The sequence below is a fragment of the Alligator sinensis genome, unplaced genomic scaffold (genome assembly GCF_000455745.1).
Source record: "Alligator sinensis unplaced genomic scaffold, ASM45574v1 scaffold255_1, whole genome shotgun sequence".
Taxonomy (NCBI): Eukaryota; Metazoa; Chordata; order Crocodylia; family Alligatoridae; genus Alligator; species Alligator sinensis.
Genome location: NW_005842270.1, coordinates 626335 through 651625, shown reverse-complemented (window position 1 = coordinate 651625; position 25291 = coordinate 626335). Strand labels below are relative to the sequence as shown.

At 49.4% G+C, this 25291-nt stretch overlaps 1 protein-coding gene across 1 annotated transcript in view; it reads left to right on the top strand.

Annotated features, from left to right (window-relative positions):
- The window catches only part of SPG7 (SPG7, paraplegin matrix AAA peptidase subunit), a 27933-nt gene extending 8094 nt beyond the window's left edge, over positions 1-19839 (top strand). Inside the window, exons 6-18 of the mRNA XM_006027869.2 lie at positions 1576-1678; positions 3218-3293; positions 3344-3393; positions 3971-4133; positions 5103-5273; positions 7762-7886; positions 9330-9432; positions 10523-10633; positions 14633-14748; positions 15604-15760; positions 16729-16892; positions 17933-18010; positions 18768-19839. Coding sequence (XP_006027931.1) covers positions 1576-1678; positions 3218-3293; positions 3344-3393; positions 3971-4133; positions 5103-5273; positions 7762-7886; positions 9330-9432; positions 10523-10633; positions 14633-14748; positions 15604-15760; positions 16729-16892; positions 17933-18010; positions 18768-18974 — 1624 coding nt within the window. The 3' untranslated portion in view covers positions 18975-19839. The remainder of the gene's footprint in view (positions 1-1575; positions 1679-3217; positions 3294-3343; positions 3394-3970; positions 4134-5102; positions 5274-7761; positions 7887-9329; positions 9433-10522; positions 10634-14632; positions 14749-15603; positions 15761-16728; positions 16893-17932; positions 18011-18767) is intronic.
- The last annotated feature ends 5452 nt before the right edge of the window (positions 19840-25291 follow it).

Sequence of the window (25291 nt, the reverse complement as noted above, 5' to 3'; positions counted from 1 at the left end):
GGGGGGGGGAGTTTGTTTCTAAACACCAGTACCAGCATCTTGCAGTCTGTTTGCTGCTGCTGTGGTTTATTTGTCCTTCTATTAAAGCTGGCAGCATGTTTTTGCAAAAGAAGATTTATGGAATCCAGAGCACAAACAGACTTATAAAGCCCCCTTACTAGGAACTTGGACGTGTCCAGAAAGAAGCGCCTCCTTCCTGGAGCGCAAACAGACCATGGTAGAGGGAAGCTGTCTCTAAGCATGTGCATGACTCGAGTGTAGGAAATGCTCTTAATCAACTGCTTACTCTCTAAGCCACTAGCAAAGCTGCAGAAATCTGGCATCTTCTAGCCCAAGAAATTCCTTTACCATAAAAATGGAAGGGAAAGGGTGCCGTGACGTTTCAAATTACCCTGCTGGTTCAGGGGAGCCGTAGCCGTCTTCCAGCATTACTTAGCTGCATTCTTGTAATGTAGCAGATGGTAACAGCATCAACTGGGTGTGCATGGGCTTTCCTTCAGGGGCTCCTGAAGAGCAGTAGACATGGCAATTTTTCATCCCTGACTGTGAAGGGAACTGCTTCAGAATGAGATGCAGCATTTATTGCTTCTTTCTGATCATGTGACTGAAACTTGTAGATGCATAATTCCTGCCCCCCCCCCCCCCCCCATTCTTTTTTTTCTATAAGCAGCAAACTTGTGTTCCTGGCTGCATATCCATTACCTAACAACACTGTTCCCCTGTGAAAAGAGGAACCCTAAAAGATGTAGGGTTGTACATTATTCTTGGTGACTTCAAAATTCAGGGCCTGATCATGTGAGGTATACTGTACTTGCAGCTCTGGGTCTGTTCAGATGCTAGGCACCTTGCAGAACCAAGACCTTGTTTGCACTGTTGGCAAAATAAAGGTGACTGTTTTTTCTAACTCCCTGTGCTGTAGACAAAGCTTTAGGACCTGGAGACCCAGCAGTGTTGTATGCATAGAGACCCTAAGAACCATGACCATGATCCAAGGACCATGACTGCACTTTGCAGTCCAGTGATCCCTGCCTAAGTAACTGGCCCTGGAGGTCCATTACTAGCCCATGTAGAATTGAGCAGCCCCGTGGTGGCTCTGATCTAAGGAGCCAAACCTTTAGCTACCCAGAGGATTTAGGGCGCTGGGTCCAATCCGTGCAAAGGAGCCGTTAGGCCCCTCTGTTTAGCTCTGCTCACTTGGAGAAGTATGCTGCCTTACCCCCACCGGATCCTGAGTGAGACATAAATTGGCTGCACAAGATCTAGCCCATTTTTGTCACGAGCAGATATGCCTCTGAGAGAGGTGATAAGGCAGTGTCACTTTGGCAGATGTTGTCTGTATCTGCCTGGCCTGTGTTGACCCCTTTCAGTTATGTAACTTGTGGTTTTTGTTGTATGAAAAATATTCTTGTAAGGATGCCATTTTTCTTCTGTTTTTTTCCCCCTCCGTTATTGCACTTCTAGATGAACTGCTAGGGCCTTTGTAATATCCCAAGAATAGATCAGTTGAATAAGTGTTTTGTGGCTATCTGCTGAAATCTGTACCTGGCTTGCTACCGTATTGTGTTTGTTTTTCAGGGCCCTTCGTACCCTGGGAGTAATCACAGTGGGAATAGCCTTGTTTTGGTACTTCGGGCGTCTGGCTTTGAGAGCAGAACGGGAAGGAGGATTCAGTGCCTTTGTAAGTACACCAAGCCCAGCTGCTTTTAGTTGTCTTGAAGCTTTTGGTTTGTCTCATCTTGTATTGGCCTGATCTCCTCCTCCCCCCCCATAAAGTCAACAGAGGATGAGAATTAACTGATGCCAGAAACTGTGCGGTCTTGACATATCTTGCATCTTTTCCTATCCTGATCAGCTGACTAGATTATACAGTAACTGGCTTCAGCTGAGGCCCTTTCTTTCCCTGACAGCAAGAAGGGCTGAGCTCAGTGAATTTGCAATGCAGTTTGCTATGCTATTTTCAAAGCTCACTAATGAGTTGCAGCTGCAAATGGTGTTTTTCGTTCTGGCTTGCCAACATGCCTCCCATACAGTTGTGAGTAGGAATCTCTGGTTTTTGCAAAACGACTTCTCAATTTATAAAACATGTTCAAATTCTGGATTTCATTAGGGGCTGGCCTCTTCCCCTCACGCCACAGGCCCTGCGTGTAACATCAATCAGATCCCCTTTGCCCCTCCATCAGCAGACAGGACTGTGTAAATCTGACCTGGGTGTGGTTGCATTAATCCTAGGGACTCCTGAATGAAGAGAGCACTGAATCCAAATCCCCATTAAGATGTTTCCCGGCATATCTCTGCCCGGGCATTTCTTTGCTGGCTCTGCATTCATTTTGTAGAATGAAATGCAACTGCTTGGAAGAGAAGAGGAGCTTTAAAAAAGCTTGGAGCGCAGGGGGCTTTCTGGGCTAGTTTCTGCTCTGGCATGTGTGGTTATAGTTGGGCCCTCCCTGTCTGACTCTCTGCAGTTGGACCTGTGTTTCGAGGGTCTGAACTGCCATAAACTCCCCCCACACCTTAAAAAAAAATTCTTAGTAGCTGTTTTCAGCAAAGCATAATGAGCAGTTACAGGGAGGGTGTTTAACTAAATTGTTGTTTTGACTGTCACTGTGGTTTAACGCACACCAGGAGGCTCAAATGTGGTGCCTGTTACATTTGAGAGCCTGTAGTTCCATTTGTGAACTGCCTTGGAACAGAAACCGTGGCAGCAGTGCCAGATGATAGTGCAGAGTGGTGTATTGATGGTAAAGAGCCATTCACTTATGTTTCTCCACATTCACTTATATCCAGCCCAAATATACCTAAGGTGTAAGGATTAGAAATCAGAATGAGGATATTGCCCTGCAGATCTGGGCCCTCTGCTCAGATTTTGAACTTGATTGTTTGGTTGGGAGGTGGAGCTGCTGCAGGTTTCCTCGGTGTCTATTACTGGAAAAGGTATCAGTTAGGAAAGTTACTGACCAGCCCCTGTTACCAGAATGGCACTACTGTCTTCACAAAAGTGAAACACTGGTGGCACTGAGTCACTCTGCTCAGTTACAACAGACAGAGACATATGCTGGGCTTTGTGATGCGTCTTGTTAGAGGAGATCATGCATTATGCTTCCTATAGCTCAAGGAAGTAGGTGAATTCTATTATCTGATCTCACCCAGCATTGCTAGTCTGCCCCTCCTTCCATGCCAAGACTCTGCCCTTAGATTTCACATGCTGTCTCCTTTACAGAACCAGCTGAAAATGGCTCGCTTCACCATTGTAGACGGGAAGTCTGGGAAAGGGATCAGCTTCAAGGACGTGGCAGGGAAGCAAGAAGCCCAAAATGAGGGGACGGGAGCTTCAAGGACGTGTCAGGAATGCATGAAGCCAAAATGGAGGTCAGGGAATTTGTGGATTACTTGAAGGTAAGAACTACAAATGCTTTTGCTGTGAACAGAGGAGGAGAGGGCAGATCTGCTGGACAGCCCATATGAGCGCAGCCTGATTCCCAGGGTCAGAGTGATTCTGACCTAGATAGCAAAAGACAGAGGTCGTCCCTGCAGGGAGGGAATGTTGGAGTCGGGTAGAATTCCTCAGGCTCACCTTTCCTTAGCTGTGCATCTTGTTCACAGTCCTTCTAATGTTTAATAATCCTTTCTTCTGCAGGGGGCGGGGGGCGAATGAGCTCCAGTGTCTCTGCTGCCTGTGTTCCTGAATGGTCTAAGCAGGATGCACTCTCTTTGTCTTGTGCTGAGCCTGTTTAAACAAGCTGCCAGTGACAGCAAAAGCCAGTCTCTGTAATGGCGGGTGCTGAGCAAGAGAGTGCAGGCTGCTGCTCACGTGAACTCAGAGTCCCTGATGCTTTTCTTGCCTGTTTTGGATAAAGTCACAAATTAAACTGTGAATGTTGCCCCTCTAAAAATGTACACCATGGCCAGCCCCCGCTCCTCCTTTCCTTCTGCCTACCCTCCAGCACCTGACAGAACTGTGTTGTGATTGCAGAGCCCAGACCGCTACCTCCAGCTTGGGGCCAAGGTGCCCAAAGGTGTCCTGTTACTTGGCCCCCCTGGCTGTGGAAAGACCTTGTTAGCAAAGGCCGTGGCTACCGAGGCAAAAGTGCCGTTTCTGGCAATGGCTGGCTCCGAGTTCATAGAGGTGATAGGAGGTAAGTCTGTTGACCTTGGACAGGAAAGAATGGAGGTGGAGGGGTAATTCAGTCTGATGGTGCATGCAAAACTGCTGCCTGTGCCTGGAACAAGGAGCCAAACTCAGGCAAGGTTGGCCTGAGCATGTGTAGATGATGCAACGTGTGTTGGCACCGATAGTCGGTGCCATTGGCACAACTGCCAGCATGAGCCCCCTGCCTGACTATCGTGATGTGTCCTCTTTCCATCCCCCTCTGCTGTTCAGGGGAGAGCTCTCTGTCCTGCTGCCTGTAGCAAACCTGATGTCCTCAGCCCCTGCAGCAGCAATCCTTGCTTCCTAGGGTGTGGCATTCACACTGCTGTGCCCCTCTTTTTTCCTGCCAGCAGCCAGGCCTGTCCCCTAACCAACAGAGTGGTTGCCCAGGACCCCTACTCACTGACTGCCCAGTCTGCATATGCACTGTTGCCTCGTGTTTCTGGAACTGAAGCTCTCCCCTCCAGGCTGCTTTCCCTGTGTAAGGGTAAGGGTGACTCTGCCCTCCCTAGGAGGCTGGCTTCTTACATAGAGCACAGCACAGGGGCTGGGTGGGTGAATCTCTAACCCACAGCAGGGACAGGTGTGCCTAGAGTGAAAGGCCTTTTTTTTTTCCTAGAGCAGCTCTTGAGGATGCCTGGAGTACTGTGAGCTCAGTGAAGAGGCAGTGTGCTCTAGTACTGGTCGGGACTTAGGATGTTGCATATTTGTGTCCTGATTTGTTATATGACCTTAGTCTTTCATTTTACTTTTTTACGTCTCACTTCTGGTCTGTCTATCTGTCCTTTTGCTTGATTGTAATCTCTTGACAGCAAGGGTTATTACCTGCCGAGCATTTGAACAGGGCCAGGCTTCTGTCTTGGTTGTGGCCTATTGGTGCTATTGTACCACATATATATGTGTATACAGCTTTGTAATTTCCCTATTTCTCCCCTAATTCCTTGCCCTTCCCTAGGTCTTGGAGCGGCTCGTGTTCGTAGCCTCTTCAAAGAAGCCCGGGCTCGTGCCCCCTGTATTGTGTATATTGATGAGATAGATGCTGTGGGTAAGAAACGCTCGACCAGCATGTCATTCTTCAACGCTGAGGGGGAGCAGACCTTGAACCAGCTGCTGGTGGAGATGGACGGTGAGTATTGCTCTCACCCAGCCTTGAGGAGGGCCTTTCTACCTCCACAAGGATTCCAGACTTAAACCTGCATTTTTGCCCCCCTTGGCAGTCACATTTCTTTATAGTCTCTCCCAAGTTTAAGGATTTTATCTGTCTTGAAATCCATATCCCTCCTCCTCCTTTAACAGCTTTGAGTGGGTTCAGGAACAGCGAAGCTGTGTTTGTCAAAGCCAGATTCGGTGCCCACAGTGATCAAGGAAGATGGCAGGGAGGGGAACATCAAGAGCTCTGTGGTGATCCTGAGCTGCAGCTGATGGTTTAGGTGTCCATGAGGACACCTCGGGGAGACCCACTCGAGATTTGAGTGTGGACACAAAGCAAGTCTGGACTTGGGTAGATGAGTGAAGTAGGCAGCATGGAGATGTTTGTTTGCAACTAGATTTCCCCAGAGAGAAGAGGCCCTGTGTTGGCTCTGAGGAACTCACAGGAGGCTAAGGAGGATCCTCTGATGGATGTGCTGGAGATGGACCTGCGCCCAGGTGAATGGGGTGAGCCCTGCAGGTTTGTGTCCCAGCTTGTACCAGGAGCCTCCTGCTCACTGGAGTAAAAGGTGACAACTGTGACAACATCCACACCTGTGTGTGGCTTGAGCAGGGAACTCTAAGCACATAGTGAACAGCAGAAGGGGAAGCCTGATCACACCATTTCCTTGTAAATGACCTCAACCTGGTAAGATCCCAAAGGCCAAAGCCTGGTCTGCACCACAAACCCTGGGCATTAAGCAGCAGCCATTTGCTCGTGGCTGTTGTCTACAATCCTTCTCTTCCCAGCTGATCCTGTTGCAAGCCAGTCGCTGACCCGATAGTCTGTCCCACTCCCCAAGGTGGCTGTGCTCCAGTGGCGCTCTGCATGTGTAATGCCTGGAGACGTACACGCTGCAGTTGCTGAAACAAGAAGTCTCTTGGCCTGATGCTCTCCCCTTACTGCAGGGAAGAGACAGTGGTTAAATTAATCAAAGCCATTTAACCCTTTCTTTTTCCAAGCGGTTTGTCTCTGAGCTGTACAAATGGGAAGCTGTTTTTTTAAGGCTGGATTTCCAATACTAGTTTTATTCACCAATACAATGTGCAGGGGTTGCTTTTGTTGGCTGCTCCTCATGACTGATCCTGTGGCCAGTGAAGCCAAAACCTGTTAATAGCCAGGTGACATCATGTTGGGAGGCTTAGTACAGATTCAGAGATGCTGACTTGGTTTTCTTGGAGTGGATGTTTCAGGCCTCTGGGACCCAGGCTAGGAGCAAGAGGCTGATGCAAGAAGAATGCACTCAGTAGTTTTGCTTTTGTTATATACGTCCTAATAGTCAGACCTATTTTAAGACTGAATCTGCCCAGCTGCAAAGCAGATAATGTACGGTACAGTCTAATCCTGCTGTGTGAATGAAGGCTGTTATCCCCCATGTGACTGCCAGTCTCTCTGCTTATTTATTACGCTCTGAAGTGCAATGTAATACATGACCGAAGAATGATGGTGCTTCATCCTCTTTGGGAGCTTATTCTGACAGCGTCCTTTGGGGAGGAAGAACTGAGGTGCATGGTGGAACAAGCTGCTTTTTCCTGTAGGGCCAGTCCTGTGACTTACCTGTAGCCTTAATCTCTCTGCTGAGCTAGTGTGTGTTGACACATTTGGCAGCTTTGTGGTGGGAGCTGGGGAGAGCTGAAAGTCGACAGGCTTATGTTCAGGAGGCTGCTTTGCTGCGGCGTCTGACTTGGCAGTCAAGGAAGAGAAAGGAACCAACCCAGGCCTTCCCTGGAAGCTTGCTGTATGCCAGGGCTATTGACATCTGCTGCTTGGAAGAATATATTGAGTGACACATACCCAGGGGCCTGCAGGCACTTGATGGAACATAACAAATAAGCAGCATGGTTCAGTGACTCAACATGGCTCTTTTGCTCCCCACTTGAGCTACACAAGCAACAGCCCCTTGGTGCCTTTCTCCTGCACTGGCCCCACACCCTCCATGACTCCAGGCCTCTAAACCCTTATGTTCCTTTTGTTCTTACAGTCTGGGAGGCAAGGGCCCTGCCTAAACCCTGTCGGTAACAGGCTGCATGTGTTGAACGTCATTGCCCAAATACGTGGTAATTGCCCTTGCTTGTATGATGTCAGTTTGGAAGGTTAGCTCTTCAGGCTGAGGCTTTCTTTTCACACTGGGCTGCAGCTGCCAGAGTTCGTGAAGTAAACACCAGGGTAGATGAGCTGTGCTAACTAAAGAGCAGTGTTAGTACAAGAAAATAGGTATGGCCTGGCCAGAATGGTGCAGGATTTCCTTCCAGGCCAACATCCCTAAGTAACAGGAAGCAAAAGTCTGCAGCTTGTCTGCCTCATGTCCTGAGACTTTCAGCTGTGGCTTCCTTCTCCCCACCCCAGCTGTACCCTCACACAGCGGAATGGGAGCCCTGCAATAGCAAATCCCATCACACCTATTTTTGCTCTTGTTTCCCCACAGGCATGGGGACCAGGGATCATGTTATAGTGCTGGCTTCTACCAACCGCGCTGATGTCTTGGATGATGCTCTCATAAGACCAGGGAGGCTCGACCGACACATTTTTATTGATCTTCCAACACTCCAGGTATATGCCACCTCCCTCCTTTCACCCTCCCAATATAGCTGTGAAACTGCTGTCCCAGTACATCACCGTTTCATGAATATCTGTGCAGGTGATGCCTAAGTCTTTGGGAGTGGCAAACCTATTTCAATGGTCATGGCTTGCTGTCAGCCTGCCTTGCAGGGCTGTCGGGCCTTGTTCACAGCTACAGGAAATTAATTAACTAAAACCGAGGCTGCCAGGGAGAGTGAAGTCTAATGTGGTACTTGCTCTGTCTTGTTGGCCGTGGGCCAATAGAGATTGGGAACCATCTTTCTGTTGCTTATGTCTGTGCCTCAAAGCAAAGACTCATAGTGGTAATGCCTTAGTCTTCTGCACCGAGAGGATGACTCTCGGTTTCAGGTGTCTCCCTCTGCTTCAGTCTAGCCGTGGTTGAGAGCTTTACTGCGAGGTGGCTGTTCTGTCCTGGAGGCAAGAGTTTTATGATGCATCTGTGTGCTCTTGCTCTTCCATCTGAAGCTAGGGGCTACCTAATGTGGTGCTGTAGCTAGTATAGCTTGTGTGGGGAGAGCTGAGGGCAGGAATACACCTTCAGTGCCCCCAGCTCACTGTCCCCCACTTGCCCTCTTGCTTCTGGTTACATGCAACTCCCCCTCCTGAACCCCGAGCATGCTCAGATCTATTTAGCAGCAGGAGTCCCATGCGTTTGGCATCGCAACAGAGGCTTGGAAAGCAGCAGCAAGGACACGCTCTCATGCAGAGCGTCTCCTCCTCCCATCTGCGGCTTTACCATCTTCCTCGGGGTTTCCATGCAAAATACCTTAAATGCCTGATACGATCAGGCACCGGAAGCATGAACTGTGTAGCTGCCCTGGAGGAGGAAGGTGGTGGCGGGCGGGAGGGAAAAATCCCTGGCAATGGAGCCCATTGTTTTAATCAGGATCTTCTGAGTGAGTCACTTGTTGGCCCCCTGCCAGCTGTCATTCGGCCCCCAACTTAATCTTGAGATTGTCACATGCTGCTCAGGGAGGAAAAGGGTTCCTGCGACAGCACGGGAGGGCAGAGACACACCGGCCAAGCTCCTGGTTCCTCACCCATAAGTCCTATGATGGCAGAAGCAACGTTAAGCCATAAACCAAAGCCAAAGCTGGGAGGGGGCAGAGTGACCCTGGGAGGACTTACTGGAAGCCTTCATGCATCTGTCCTGAATTTGAGAGCTGTGGATGCGGCCAGGCCCCCGGGGTGATGGCAGGCGACGGCAGTGGAGCGGGGCAGCTTCGCCCTCTGGTGGCCTTGTCCTCTCCTCAGCACCAGGCGCTTAAGTCCTGTACTTCCAGCTTCCCCGCAAAGTGCCTGGCTGCCTTGCGTGTTGGGGTTCTACTGAAAGCCCCTGCCCGGTCTCCAGATCACTGGTGCTAGCGCTGAGCACTTGCCTCTCCCTATAAATGCTCTGTCTTTTCTTCACAGGACAGGAGAGAGATCTTCGAGCAGTACTTGAAGGGGCTGAAGCTGACCCAGACCAGCAGTTTCTACTCGCAGTACCTGGCTGAGCTCACCCCAGGGTTCAGCGGTACAAGACGCTTGTTCCTTGCCGGGGCTTGATGCGCTGTCAGGGTTTCCTTGCTTGTGAGCTTGTGGCTCTTGATTTGTCAGCCCTCATGTATGATGCATTTTGTCTTGGCGATTTTTTTTTTTTTTCTTCATCTATTCCTGATGTGGCAAGAACCTGGGCAGTCCCTCCCATACCAATATGCCTGAAGAGAAACGCCCTTAACCTTTTCAGGCACCCAGCTGTCTGCTGCCTGTGGGGTAGGGTGGGGAGGAAGGGAGGGGGAATATGCCTCTACAATGCTTGTGACCCAGATTCCTATGAGAGAAGGCTACCACCACCAGGCTGCTTTTGCAAATGAGCTGCACTTCACTACACTGAGCCAGGAAGAGATTGCTAAATCAATAAAAAGCTTTAACGGAAAAAAGGATTCCATCTCGGGTGGAAAGGAATAGAGGTTACTTTGTAGTACAGGGTAACATCAAACCACTCTCCTGGTTCCCATACCCAGCCGCTGGTTGGAGTGGGCAGTTGGCAGCTTGAAACTGAGCTGCTGAGCACAGGGCCTCAATGTTTTTTGTTTTTTTTTTTCTCATGTAGTTCCTGGAATATCTTTCTAGATTTTCCCCTCTAACAGGCCCCAGCATGCTGCCTCTTCGTGACTTCTTTCACCAGACCCCCACCACCATCACCCACACACACACACATACACAAACTCAGAACAGATGTTCTTTCTCTTCTGTGCAGAGGTTTGTGTGGCTGCTGCTTGAACAACGCCCCGGCCCATGCCAATCCCAGCCGGCCCACACCACTCCTCTTGTCAAAAGCCAGCCTGGGCTTTTTAGCCCTGTTAATTGGTTGCTGAACTCTGTCCCCTGCATGGCAGCCTGGTGCTGATTGCCAAGGCAGTTGCACTGTTTAAATCCAACATAAACACCACGAATGAAGTTTGTTCTCTGTTTCTAAGTAACAAAGGGGGCTCATGAAGCCGGCGTGTTTTACTTCCCTATATCCTCCTCCAGACTTGCCTTGCTGTTTCTGCGGCCCCCCTGCCTCTTCTTGCCCATCATAACAAATCAAATATAACTTTTGTAACCTGCCTTATTCACAGGTGCTGACGTAGCAAACATCTGCAATGAGGCTGCTCTCCATGCTGCCAGAGAGGGCCATAAATCCATCCATACCTCCAGCTTCGAGTATGCTGTGGAGAAAGTCATTGCAGGTGAGCTGTCCTGACCCTTAGCCTCTTGGGGGCATGCTAGGATAGTGCTGCCTCTGTAGTGCTTGCCGCTCCTTCTGCAATGTGGTTCTAATTACTGGGCAAAGTTCTAGGAAGATGGATGGGTTCTAACCATGCCTCCTCCTGGGTAGAGGAAGGGCTCTGTGATTTCTGCTTCTGCAAAATTGTGCTTTTATGTTTTAAAACAAAGTTTTAGCCTTTATGAAGGCAAAGAAGTTTCCAAACCAGAGCCCAAACTGCTAGTGGTCTTCCTGAGTCTTCAGAAAAGCCTGGATCCGTGGCTCTGAGAGGTGCAAAGAAAGTAATGAACCCAATGAGGGTGATCTGAAAAGCTGGTTTGAATTCTAGAGAGTATCTTGGTGTATCTGATCATCGTTCAGCGCTATTATAATTGAAAGGTATGAGGCCTTTTTTCCCCTTTTTCAGCAGCCAGGATAAGGAAAGAGCAGATGAGTGTTGAATTTGCATGGAATTTTTGACATGTTCAGGCTTTGGCTTAGGAGAGAGAAGTGCAAAACAGGAGCCTTCACAGAGAACATCCTGCCAGCTGCCTTCTGCTCTCGTGCACCTCAATAGAGCCCTCGGTCTGGCTTCTAGGGATAGCTAATTCCCACGTAACCAGATCCCAAACCATTGAGGACTCTTGTTAAAACCAACCCATTCACTTCCAGCAGAAGCTTACCAGAAGCCAGTGCAGCTCACAGAACGTTAATTAGCCTGATAACTCACTGGTGACGGCTCAGTAGCAGAACTATGCCAACCACCTCCCTTGCCTCCCAGGTTGCCAAAATCCCAGTTGCCCCACTGTGCTAATGAAATGTCAGAGGCTTCTCCCCTCTAAGTCCTTCAGTCCAGATCGTGCACTGCCACCACAGCACAGGAATCTACTTCCATGTTCTGAGCATGCTTCAGAGTGAGTCACTGACCCGATGGATGGTGCTTGCTGTTGCTTTCCTTCTGACTTAGTGAAAATCCTCCCTGAATTTACGTGAAACTGCTGCCCTTGAGCCCTGCTGCGTTCTGGTCTGGTCTGCTGGAGAGCACTTCAGACTGTGATTGCAAGAACGCAAATGGGTACCTCCCTGCAGTGTGCAGTGCCACAGTAAACACTGTGATGCTGGGAAAACAGGCAGGTGCTGTGGGTTAGTCTGTCCTCTACCCAGCAACTCAGGCACTTGAGCTAGACTATGTTGGGTCAGCCACTTCTTCACTTTTGAGTTGAATGATTAACTACAGCTGCTTATAAGTGCTTGGATGAACAGGTGCTTCCTAATTTATCAGGGGAGGTCAGCAGGGAATTGGTGATGCGCTGTTTACCAGAGCGCCCGAGGGAGTAACTAGGAATAATGGGTGCAAACTAGTGAAGAGTAGATTTAGGTTAGACAGTAGGAAGAATTTTTTTGTAATAAGGGTGGCCAGAGTCTGAAATGGGCTTCCAAGAGAGGTGGTGCTGTCACCTAACTTGGAGGTCTTCAAGAGGAGGCTAGATGATCACCTGGCTGGGGTCGTCTGACCTCGGTCCTCTTTCCTGCCAGGGGTGGGGGGTCGGACATCCATTTGGTCCCTTCTGACTCTATAATCTATGAATCTAAATGCTTTAAATAAAAGGTTACTGGCAGTTTCACCTACTTCTTAGAAGCAGAAGACCTTGGTCATTCTGGCCACATTTCCCCCAAGCCTGATTGCTTAGTAACCCTGAGAGTGGCCAGTGAAGGGCTTCCAATATGCTGTGCACAAGCCCTAAGCTGCAGCTGCAGGCACTTGTTTCACTTTTTTTCTCACAGCAAAGCAGCTCTCTGAACTGGGGACAGCACCAGGCCCCTTGAGGGTGGGATTCCATTGAATGTGTCCCCCCCTCACCCTCCCTCCGCAGCCCTAAGACTGGCCCATTGCATGGTAATTATTTTGAGGCATTTGATTTTTAGCTTAGACTTATGCTGCACCCAAGGAGTCACAAGGCTTTTTGTATAACTTAAAATCTAATAAGCCAGTGGGATTTGAATTCTCTGGGCTAGGGGAGCCCACAGGGCCTCTCACTCCTGGCAGGCACCCTCTGCCACTTTAAGCAGCCACATGCAGCAGTGTTGGTGCCAGATTTCTCAGTCCATTGAGCTTTTGTGAAGCGAAGGAAACCTCGCTTGTGATTAAAAAAAATAAATAAATAACTGGCTTGTTTAAGAAGGTGAATCAAAGGAGGAGACTTTGCAGGCACTGAAATCCACATCTGCCTTATCCCCTCTGTATGAAAGAGGCAGTAAAAGAGCTATTTTTGTGGCAGCTGCTATCACATCTTCCTCCCTGGAAACAGGGAGCAGTCTCAGGCTTGCCTGCCAGGAATTACCTAGAGAGTGGCTGGAGGGGGGTCTGACAGGTTCCCTTTGGAGGATGTCAGTAGAGAGATCAGCTGAGCCTCCTACAGAGCCTGCTTATTCCTTTCCCCTGTGGGAGTCCCCCTAATGCTGTATTGGAGCAATGTCCTAGGGGCCTTTGACTCCTAAACAGAGATGAAAACAAGCCCTCAGGGACTCTCCTGGATGAGGCAGGCTGTACTCGGAGGAGGAAACAGCTTAGCAGGTACACTCTGTGCTGTTGCAGAGAGTCCAGCCTCTCTCCCTGGTGGGCTGACGAGCAAATGCTGCCAGAATTTAAAAAGCAAACCCAGCCCATGCTACAAGAAGATTAGGGGTCTGATTTACTCTGATTTAAAATTGAGGCTGTTCTGATTGAGACTGCTGTTCCATCCCTACCATGCCTTTGTGGTGTAGCTGTTGTTGGGGGTCCCTGAGCAGTAATAGTACAAAACACTGGAATGTAATTTGCAGTTTCCTGGTTTCATAAAGCTCTTGACTTTCTATTAACGTTAATTTTTAACAATGTCTTTTTCTCCAAGACATCAGGCAAACTTGATGTGCTGCTGTTCTCTGCTGTGCCCACTCTGTCCCCTGCAGAGGCTTCCACTTTCCAGTACTGGCACCTTTTTGCATCCCACATACAGCACACATGGTAACAAGCTCTTGGGGTGCATAGTGCTCTGTAGCCAACATATTTCCAACATGCATGGTACAAGCTAGACTCCTATTCAGCAGCTTTTCAGATACCTAATTAGGCTCATTCCATGTTAATGGGCTGCTGAGCTGGAAAATGAACATGTTCAAAAATTACCATCTCCTCTCTCCTTCCCCCCCCCCCACACACACACTTTGGTAGGAGTTCTCCTTAGTGTAAATTGTAACTTAATTAGTACAAGATCCTCCCTAGGCTGTATGGGCTCACTCTGCCCTATATAACCAGAATGGAAGACTTCTTAGATTTGCAGTAGAATTTTTTTGCATGCAGTCTTGGTCTTGTTCTGATTTGAATGTTTGTAATATACCCACTCCTCAGCTGGAGACTCTCTTAACTAAGTGGATAATAGGAACATCTTGCACTTGTCTGCCTTCTGTCTAAGAACATAAAGGCCCTGCCAATGGGGTTCTGTGTCTTTAATTTTCAGCTGGGGATCTGAAGACACAGGAAAAAGTTGTCATTTGGCTGTGGCTTTACACAGTGAGTCTGTAGCAAGGCTGGGAACAGAATATAGGTCTGACTCTTGGAACTCTCCTTAATCATTAGACGTGGGGGAATCGGCAAAATCAAAATTCAGTTCAGCCCTTTGTGACACGAAATTGGAGACCTCTGCTGAAAATGTCTCCTGCTTCAGTCCAAGCTGCTGCCCAGGCACCGCTCTTGAGAATTTGGATTTGTAATATGCTCTCAGCTGGTGAACTGTTGAGATGATAGAGGGCACCACTTTGCCAGCATGTAATTTAAGTGGTATTCCCTCTCCTATCTGGAGAAGAGGTGGAGCAGTGGAGATGAGCAGACTCACTAACTGCTATGCTGTGCTTGGGCTGGCTTGTACAAGGACCTGGAAAAGAGTGAACTTTAATACCGCTGAGCTGGTCACAAGCATAAGTCAGAGTCTTGTTTCTGTTCCCACAGGTACTGCCAAAAAGAGTAAGATCCTATCAGAGGAGGAGCGCCGGGTCGTGGCCTTTCATGAGTCGGGCCATGTACTAGTGGGCTGGCTGCTGGAACACACAGACGCTGTGATGAAGGTAACCTGTCTGTCTGCTGGAGAGTTGGGTTCTGTGCTCCGTTGGGTGTTGCTCACCTTTCAGCTTGCTTTGTTAAACCCCTGTGTCACCCTGTCCTTTCTGAGAAGCTGGATACATTAACACTGCTGTGAAGTAGCCAAGTACGCTGTTAGGAGATCCATTATCAAACTCCATTAATAATGTTGATGGATTGCCCTTTGTGCTGTTAAGCTAGTTGATCATCTTCAGCAGGCGTCTTGCATTTAAAAGCTCAGTGCAAAGTCATACTGAACGTGTTTGGTGACCACAGCCCTCCCTGTACACTCAGGGAGGGTCATCAAATTTGCCTATTTATTTCACAAGCCCCTTTTTAAACGCTGCACATTGCCACTTGTGCGTGTGGATAGGCCTTCTTCCAACAGATGTACTTTGCTCCCAACAAGAAGCAGCTGCCTTTAAATGATGGGAAATGAAGCTCATGGTATATAGAGCCAAGTCTCCTCATTTTACATATTCTGGGTGTTTTGCTGGCTTTAGTGGGACATGCCAGAAAAGCACAGCAATTTGAATTTGGCCAATATTTTTAGGATATTCAGGGATTTGCTGGCTAGTTGTCTGCTACACAAAGAGGTTTCCTTCCTCCGCCCCCCCCCAACCTCCCTTGCTCTTAATGTCACAGGTCCTTCAGTGTGGGAATGCTGCCAGGGTACAGTAGTCCTGTCTCTTTGTATAGTCTGTAACAGAAATGAGTTTAAAGTGCCCTGTGCCTTTTTGCAAACCTAAGGTCAAGTGGGACCCTGAACATCTTTGCTCCCCCACAAGGATGATTTCTTTGTAGCCTCTGCTGTTCTCTGAGATTGACACTGTGTGCTGCAGGTTTCCATAGCCCCTCGAACAAATGCAGTCCTAGGATTTTCTCAGATCCTCCCCAAGGACCAGTACCTCTACACCAAGGAGCAGCTGTTCGAGAAGATGTGCATGGCCCTGGGAGGGAGAGTGTCCGAAGCCATCACCTTTAACAGAGTCACAACAGGTGAGGATTCAGGCGCGCATGTGGCTGCGCCCAGCATAGGGACTCTTGCTGAGGAAGCCGTGGAGCCCTTACTTTATGTGGAAGGGAGCATTGGGCTGTCCCAAGTACCCACTCCATTTGCTTGGTTCCTAGAGCAAGCAGCTGTTACGTATGCAGGCTTCTCTACACACATGCTGCATACCTCAGTCACTGCTCAGAGAGTTGAGTCACAGGGAAGCAAATTTACCTTCAGTGTCTCTCTCTCTCTCCTCTCTCTGAAAAATAGCGTGTGTGGGGGGGGAGAAGAATCCAGATCAAGGGTGGGATTTGCAGAAGCTCTGGACATTGAAAGCTCTGCTCACCCTGAAGCAAAGCTACAAGATCCTCTTTACACTGATGGGGCTGGAGGTGGGTCAGTGCTGAGTGCAGTTGAAAAATCCACCCTCCAAGGACAAGGTTCTTGGCACAAGGTATAATCCTCTTCCCCGTTCACAAGACGTTGAGAGCTCCTGGCCTCTGTGCTGCACTAGCTCCTGTTTCCTGAGAGCTCTCTAAGTAGTACCTGAAAATCTTCAGGATTGAGGAGGTGGGGAGGAAATGCTGAATTGGACTTCAGATCCTGGGTTTGTCCTAACCAGCGTGTGGGGTCATCTGGAATGCCAGACTGCTGCCTCAGATTTGCTCCCAGCCCAAGGTCTCGGGCAGGCTTCACGGTCTGTATTGGGTCCTATGCTGCTGTAACACTGCTGTTATCGGCACCCAAGCTCACTAGGTCAAACCCACCGGAGGGTGGCCCCAGCTGGCACTTGGAGTTGGAGATAGCAGTGTAGACACACCTGTCAGCAGTAAAGTCACTCCCTAACCAAGGTGAACTATTCAACCGTATGGACCCATGTGGCTATGAACCCTCAAAGAGTGGGCTGTGTTCGACATTCCCCTGTAGCTATGCCTATCAGCTCAGTGATGCCATGTGGAATTCCCTCATCCAGGTGCACAGAACGACCTGAAGAAGGTGACCAATACAGCCTATTCAATGGTGAGACAGTATGGGATGGTACCCAGCATTGGGCAAATCTCCTTCCCAGATGCGGAGAGCAGCATTGGCGTAGGTCGGCGCCCCTTCAGCCAGGCGTTCCAGCAAATGATGGATCATGTAAGTCTGTTGGGGCAAGTGCGTGTTCATGCTTTGCTTCTCTGGGTTTAGTTAAAAATAAACAGATGACTTGTAGTCAAGTGCTATATCTGCTCATCTAGAGAGAGAGGAGCTTCTGGAGCCCAGTGCTGCTGTCTTGTCTTGCTGCTTGTTAGGAACATTCATTGAGGCATTAGGAACAGTCAAAACTCACCTGAAGGTGCGATTTCTCCACCTGATGCCCTGTGCCTGGAACTCCAGGGAGCTGCCATGGAATAGCCTGGAGGTGTCTAAATTCTTCAGCCTTGCAGTCAGGAAGGGGCCAGGCTGATGACGTAGTGAGACTGAGTGTAGTGTAGTGACATGTAGTGTGGAGGGGAAAGAAGGGCGTGCAGATGCTTGGATCCTGTCACATGAGTGCATCCGTACCCTGAACATTCCCGCTCCCCTCCAAGCAATGCTGCTTGGCATCTGGATCCCGAGAGGAGGTGGAGGTGACGATGCCAGCTGCAGAATGTGCAAGTCTCCAGTCTCTGGATTCCAGGGGCACCTGACTTGGACAGATGCAGTGTTCATAATAGGCCTGGTTGGAAGTTTTTTGCCATCCATGTTTTGACAGGAGCTTGGGCTTTCATTTAAACTGCACTTTTTGCAAAGGCATCTCTTGCCTGCAGGAATCTGACTCGTTGTTGAAAAATCTGAACCCCTGGAGGCTTAAAACTCCTAATTCAGAAATGCTCCCATATTGTCTTGTTGGACTTGTGCTGCAGGTACATCCAGCTCCTGGCCCCTGAACTGGACTGCATCTCCCATGACACCCCAGGGTCAGAAAGGGAGGGTTCACAAGATGCACTGTGGGTATTGGCAAGTCACTATCCTTGGCAGAAAGTCTTTGGATTTTGATTTGACTTTTTTTGTCAGTTTTTTCGTGGGTGGGAAACATTTATGATCAACTTCAACTCATAAGTCACTTCCCCTAGCCCCGCACTGCATTCATCCAAGCATAGTGTGTACCACCATCTGTCCCTGCTCTCATTACCGTCCTCTCTCACTCCTCCCAGGAGGCTAAGGTGCTGGTGAATCAAGCTTACAGATGCACAGAGAAAATCTTGCTGGACAACCGGAACAAGCTGCAGATGGTATGGACTCTCTGGTTATCTCTGGCACCGTTTCTGGAGAGCAAGCATAGCAACAACCTGGATCCCTCCTCCTCAGAGTCCCGAGAAACATTTTTGCCATTTTAGGAAGCCCTGTTCCTAGACTTATCTTTGTGCCCCACAAACTCCAACTCTGAAGGAGCAGTGTGAGGGGAGCTTGCTTGCCATTGTCCAGAGCACTTTGGTTTTTCCATTGGTCATTTACTTGACACCCTTCACGAGCCTCCACTGCGGATCCCGTACATGTGTAGGACAGAAGGTGGCATGGGGGAAGAGCGCTGCTTGGAAGCTGATCCAGCTAGCATGATTGTCCTGACTTTCCTAGGGCCAGCAGCCAGAGCTTGCTGCTTTACTTTATACATAAGCCCTGCAGATTGGGGCAGGGGGTACACTTGGTATTATAGGATGCTTGATCCCACCAGCCCAGCCAAAGCACTCTAGGCTAGCTGTTTCTCACTTAGCAGCAGGTCTCAGCAGAACAAACAGTTGCATATTAGCTTGCAAAGTCAGGTGCTTGTGGACTGGGTCACCAGGTGCATCTGTTCTGCCACTGTGCCCGAATGGGTACAGAGAGGCTGTATGTTGCTGATGACCCAGCTGGGCTGCGGGGGTGGTTGGAGGTGTATCCTGGAGATGCGTTGCTCCAGGCACTTGCTTCTTGCATGGCTGCTCCTCTCCTATCTGCCACCTGGAGCTGCTGACTCTGGACCACCCCCTCAGCCCTGTTTTCTCTTTCTAGCTGGCTGATGCCCTCCTGGAAAAAGAAGTGATAAACTATGATGACATCGAAGCCCTAATTGGGCCTCCTCCCTATGGGACAAAGAAAATGATTGCTCCTCAGAGCTGGCTTGAAGCAGAGAGAAACAAGCAAGAAGCAAGAGATGAGGCACCCCAGCAACCGCCAGGCCTGGAGGAGGAGGAAGAACTTAGTCGGAGGCTAGTGTGAGACCCTTCCCAACCCAGGGGAGGAGGATTTCAGAAGGATCTTCCCAACAGCCAACTAAATCCTTCCCCTTTCAGCTTGAGTCAAAGGCACAGAGAAACTTGGGGCCACTGTTATCCCATCCTTAACTACTGAGTATCTCAGCCCTGGATTAAGAGAGCTGCCCTCCAGGAGAGGTTTGCTTAGGACGCCAAGTTGGTTAACTCCAGGACAGGGGAGTCTTGGTGCCAAGGCTTAGTTGGGTGAACAAGGGGTGATGGCTTTAGATCTCTTGGGCACAGAGCAGTGTAAACATTCTTGCAGGCACAACTTCATCTGGAGGTCTTGTAAACAGCCAGCATTTGTTGTATTGCAAGTGTCTGCTGCCATTCCCTTCAGTGCCAGGGCTGCTGGAGTGGTTCTTGGGGCATGATAATAGGATAGAGGGGCACCAGGCAGTTTTGACGTGGTAGCTGCTGTGTGACGTAACCAACTTCTTGGGGTTTTTTTATCTGCTGTTGGATTTAAAAATTATACAGACTGAGAGACCAAAGTTCACTGGAATAAAATGGTCTTGATGTACTGCTGTGTATATGTGGACTGTGCTAGGAAATTCAGGGTGTTCCAGCCTGATGTGACAGCTGTTTGCAGGTACTCGGTTCTACAGGGTTGAGAGGCCTCCTGCACAACTGATCTCTGTTTTATGTAGTGGTGTGGAGTCTGCAGTTCATGGGGGAGGACAAGCAAGCCCCACTGAAAAGTAATGTTACTACATTACCAGACCAGGACTCTGAACACAAGTGTACTGGGGAAGTTGAGTCTAATCATACCATTCACCTTCTCAATGGGAGCTCAAGAAACACCGTTCTATAAATGCTCTGAAATGGAAGCAGGTGTGTGTGTTTGTTCAAGTTTCTGCAGGGGGCTGTAGACTGAAATGCTTTGCTTGTGTTCAGACCTCTTAGTCCCCTGCATCCCAAGCTGTTGGGATGTTGGAATGACTCTTTACTATTCAGCAAGAGAGCACCTGAAATAGCTGTGCAGGAGCATCGACAGTCCTTTGCTGGCTGACTGCAGGATATTCCTTTTTCTTAGCATGGATTTTTCCGTGGGGGTTATGGTCTGTGTCCCTGATGGACAACAAAAGTCTAACTCCCAGCCATCAGGTCCCATAATAGCGGGCACCAGGCTTCCATCGGTGGAAAGCCAAACATGAGTCTGCCAACGTTATCCTCGTTAAGATGTAAAGGAGGAAGTTGCGCACCATCATTCCAGTTCCCTTGACACAGGTCCTGCAGAATCCTTGCCCTGGTGGTCTCGAGAGTGGGGCTGGAAATTGACCCTTTAGGGCAGCGGTTCTCAACCTTTTTTGTACCAGGACCCATTTGTAAACATCAGTGGTCAGTCCTGACCCACTGCCCCTCGCTCCCAACCGACTGCCCCCAGTGTGTGGGGCAGGGGGTGGGCGTATGGGGCAGTGGGGGTCCCAAGCAGCCCCCTGCATGCTAGAAATAGCAGCCTGCAAGGGAAAAGCCACCGGTTCCCACATTTTTCCTCTTTAAAGGAGAATCCATTTTTAGAGTTTGACTTTTTTAAAGTTTGTTCACCACCCTTTCATATATTCTTACGACCCACCGGTTGAGAAATGCTGCCTTAGGGTATGGTAGGACAGTGCCATTGGCTTAGCCCGGTGCAGGGAGGCTGGCTCTGCACCCTCCACTGGTTATTGAGAGCATGGAGGAGAGATGCAACACGTTCAAATTGATTTTTCTTTTTTTTTCCCCCCTTTTTTGCCCAAGCTCTCTGTTCCTTAGCGTGGTGGTTTTCCCCTTTCCTCTCCGATGTCGTAAACCTCACCTGCTCTAGGAAACGTACCCTGGTCTTGGCTTTTGCAGAACCACCGGAGCCGTGGCCTCAGCCCATCCTATAGCCCCTTGGAGCGACCCTGTTATGTGAGACAAGGTGGGAGCAGGAGCGTGACAGGTATTTCGGGACACTTCTCACTAAGCAGGCGGCTGTCGGGACAGAATCCTTACTAGCCTGCCGTGTTTGATGGGCTGCCTGTGCGACGGTGCCATCTTGTGGTGCTTTGTCACCGAACCACCGAGGAATGAAAGACTCCAGGTACCCGGGTCGTCGAACCCTGCAGAGCCGCTGTGGCCACGCAGCCCGTCGGCTGGCTGAGGATGGCCCCATCTGTGTTTACGTTTTCTTGGGGTGTCTCTCCCCAGTCAGCAAACTGCGAAGCAGAAGTGATTTGAGGCTCAGATGGCTTGTCTTGGGCTTAGCAAATGTAGCTGCCACCCCAGCCCTCTCCTTTCATTAGGTCTTGTGTTGAGAGAGTGAGTTAGCCTTGCCCGGCGCTTGGCATAGTGAAGCTACTTTCCTATTTGCTTGTCACTGGGGTCCGTCTCAGTGAGGTAGACGTGCTAGAGAGCACCTATTCCAGCAGAGCCCTTCCTAGCTGAAGTATGGTTTAGTTCCATCTCTACCCAGGCCTGTACAGCAGGTGTGTGCAGGGGCTGATTGACAGGAGGAGCAGCTAGTTAAGGAGAAGGAAGCGGCACACCTATACGGCAATGCCGTAGTTCTGCTCCAGGCACGTCTAGGATTCTACAGCAGTGGTCATAGACACCATGGGGTGGGGGGTGGAAATGAGCCTAGTGCGCACATCCAGGGAAACGCTGTCCAGCAAGCATGTGCATTAAAGAAGGGGTGGGGGTAGGAAGCTCATTCAGACCGCTCCCCTCCTCTCCGTTCCTCAGCTGAATGGATTTCTCAGTCTGAAGGGAAGCAGTTGCTAACGCTGGGGTAGAACATAATGCGTACAGTAGCTATACAGAGGGGGAATCTGGGCAAGCAGACATGAACTGCACACGAGGAGGCTGAGTGGGCAGCTTTGCTGTTCTGGAAGAGAAATGCACATTTGTGCCATAATTGTTGGTCCCCATACATCTACCTGACGTATATCCCGTATCAGGACATATGGGCAAGGATGGCATAGTAACACTTCTGTACGATTTAGTCCTCACACCTGTGCGGTGCCTTTGACATCGTCTCCCACCCCATTCTCATTAAAAAGCTAGGCGACTGTGGCATCGATGCCTACACAGTTAGATGGATTGCAAATTGGCTGAGGGGTCGTACTCGGAGAGTGGTGGTGGACGGGTCATATTCGACTTGGAGGGAAGTGAGCAGTGGGGTCCCCCAGGGCTCGGTCCTTGGGCCTGCACTGTTCAATCTCTTTATTAGCAACTTGGACGAGGGGGTGAAAAGCACCCTGTTTAAATATGCAGATGACACCAAGATTTGGGGTGAGGTGGGCATGCTAGAAGGGAGGGACAGGATACGGCTGGACCTGGACAGGTTACATGGGTGGGCAAATGAGAACAGGATGGGGTTCAACACTGACAAGTGCAAGGTGCTGCACCTGGGGAGTAAGAACCAGCACCATACCTACAGGCTGGGGTCTTGAAAGCACAGTGGCAGAAAGAGATCTTGGAGTCATTATCGATTCCAAGATGAACGTGGGCCGCCAATGCAAGGACACGGTCAGTAGGGCTAACTGTACCTTGTCATGCATCCACAGATGCATCACGAGCAGGTCCCAGGAGGTGATCCTCCCCCTCTATGCAGCACTGGTCAGGCCGCAGGTGGAGTACTGCATCCAGTTTGGGCGCCGCACTTCAGGAGGGATGTGGACAGCGTGGAGAGGGTCCAGAGGAGGCCACCCGCATGATCAGGGGGCAGCAGGGCAGGCCCTACAAGGAGAGGCTACGGGACCTGAACCTGTTCAGCCTCCATAAGAGAAGGCTGAGGGGGACCTGGTGACCGTCTATAAACTTACTAGGGGGGACCAGCGGGGAATGGGAGAGACCTTGTTCCCCCGAGCACTCCCAGGAGTGACAAGAAATAACGGCCATAAGTTGTTAGAGAGCAGGTTCAGGCTAGATATCAGGAGGCGCTACTTCACTGTCAGGGCGGCTCGGATCTGGAACCAACTTCCAAGAGAAGTGGTGCTGGCTTCTACCCTGGGGGTCTTTGAGAGGAGGCTTGACAATTACCTAGCCGGGGTCATTTGAGCCCAGTTTTCTCTCCTGCCCAGGGCAGGGGGTCGGACTAGAAGATCTGCAAGGTCCCTTCCGACCCTACTTCTATGAATAGCCTCGTTTAACAGGGGCCAAAACCCCTGAGGCATCCATAAGATTTGCCCCTGGAGTTGTATGCCCTGGCACAGACCACTAGCTCCAGCTCCTTTCTCTGCGCGGGCAAAGATGTGTGTGCTATGCAGGGAAGTGCTCGGTTCTAGAGCCTAAAATAACTCCAAGGGAAATGTGTGACTAGGCAACCTGGAATACGTCAGTGTCCCTTTATAGAGTACTAGGATTAATTTTGTGTTGAGTTCCAAGAATATAATGCACCACCTCGGTGCAAAGTTTGAGAGGTGCAGGGACAGCTCGTTTCTGTCATCTCACCTCCTTCATCGGCAGCAAACAAAAATGGAAATTTTCAGCTGCATGTAGGTTCTGCATCTGCTACACGAGCAGCACCAGTAAAGGGGTTGCTGTCTGGGACCGGCAGTTTCTCTGCATAATTATTTTTGGATAACAAAGCACACTGATTCCAAATTGGGAGCATTGTTCTGAGCTGTGTGTGGTCTCTTGTTTAAAGCAGGGGCGGTTTGAACATCTGCCCCGACTCCTAGACACCCCTCCCTCAGGATTCTGCAGGAGAAAAGCATACTCGCAAGAACAGTCTCTTTTTTTTTAACGCTGAGTCTCCTGCTGCTCCTGTCTAACAGCTGTGGATACCTGGGGAGAGGGTTCATGGGAGCCAGTCATTCCTGAGTGACATCCCGGCCTCTAGGTCCTAACGCTGTTACTCAGCCTTTCTCAATGCCTCAGTTTCCCTATCTATAATAGGTGGGTAACGGGGATCGACGAGAGCCACGTCCACGTACTGATCCCTGGTAACGTCACGGACGGCAAGAGCTCCCGGATTGACCAAAATACCAAAATGCACAAAGATAAAGATACGGACCCTGTTTTTGTCATATGAAAGAAAAAACAGGTGGGTATTGACTGGAGTGGCTAAGTCTCGGGGCAAAGAGCAGCTTTCAGGCTCTTGACTTCTCAGCCTGGCTAGTTTGGAAGGTGGGGGGAAACCATGCACTTTAATTCGCAGTAGCCTATTCTACTGTGCATTAAAGCATCACGACAAAACCTGCTAATATGCTAGTGCTGAGTAGAGTTGGCCCTACTGCCCATTAGGTGTCACTAAAAGCGTTTGCTTTTGCTACTGCACATAAGGGCAGCCTAATGCGCCTTTATGTAGTACCTCTTATTGGAGGTACTAAACTTAATGCGCATTAATGAATGTGTGGACATGCCCAGTGTGTGTAAGGATGCCCCCCGCCACCAGGACTGTAGCCGCCAGTACAGACAGACATCCCAGCCTGGTCTGGTCTACTTAGCATACACGGTTCAGAGTTGCTAGGTCTTAAATATGAAATTATCATTTCCTGACAAAGTATCATAGACTGGAAAAAAACACCCTATGCAAATCAGTATGCAAAGAAATCTTCTTATTTACTTTCTATTGTTCACTGTAGCTCTCCACCAAAGGAGTGAGAACCGGGCTGTCAAAGTTGAAGCCTTTCTTTATTTGGAGACAGGTTGTCAGAAGGAAGCGCCGACAGGGAACCTGAAAGCTGGCTAAGCCTCCCTCAGAGTGACTTGGGTCTTTGTATATGCTGCATCCATTACCTGCCTTGAACATTACCAAAGTCTCCCAGTCCCCAAAAGCTTGCAAAGCACATTTTTCCCAACTATTCATTTGGTCTAATAACAGATATTGTTTAAAGAACCTTGCTTGAAAATGACAGTACATTTTCTAGGGGTGTAGGTTGTAGCCGCGTTGGTCCAAGGACATCGGCAGACAAGGTTCCTTGTACGTTCTCCAGCTCTTTGGGTTGGAAATTCACCCAAGGAACCTTGTCTGCCAATGTCCTTAGAGCAACGCGGCTACAACCTACACCCTTGTACATTGTGAACGCTTCTAGCATTATCTCCTGTATGGTGTGTAATGGTCGAGAGTCTCGTGCTTTTTTAACATTTTATTAGAAAACCAGACTATAACAAAAGACTCAAAACGACCCCAAACAGAGGCCTCACAAAAGGGTAATACAACATTTCAAATAACATAATATAAAACATCGGAATTGATATCATATTGCACGTCATCTCATTTGTACACAATATATACAACATCCCTGAGTATTGGCTATGTAACACATATTACACATATCATATTAGACATCCTGTACGTCCCCCGCCAACACG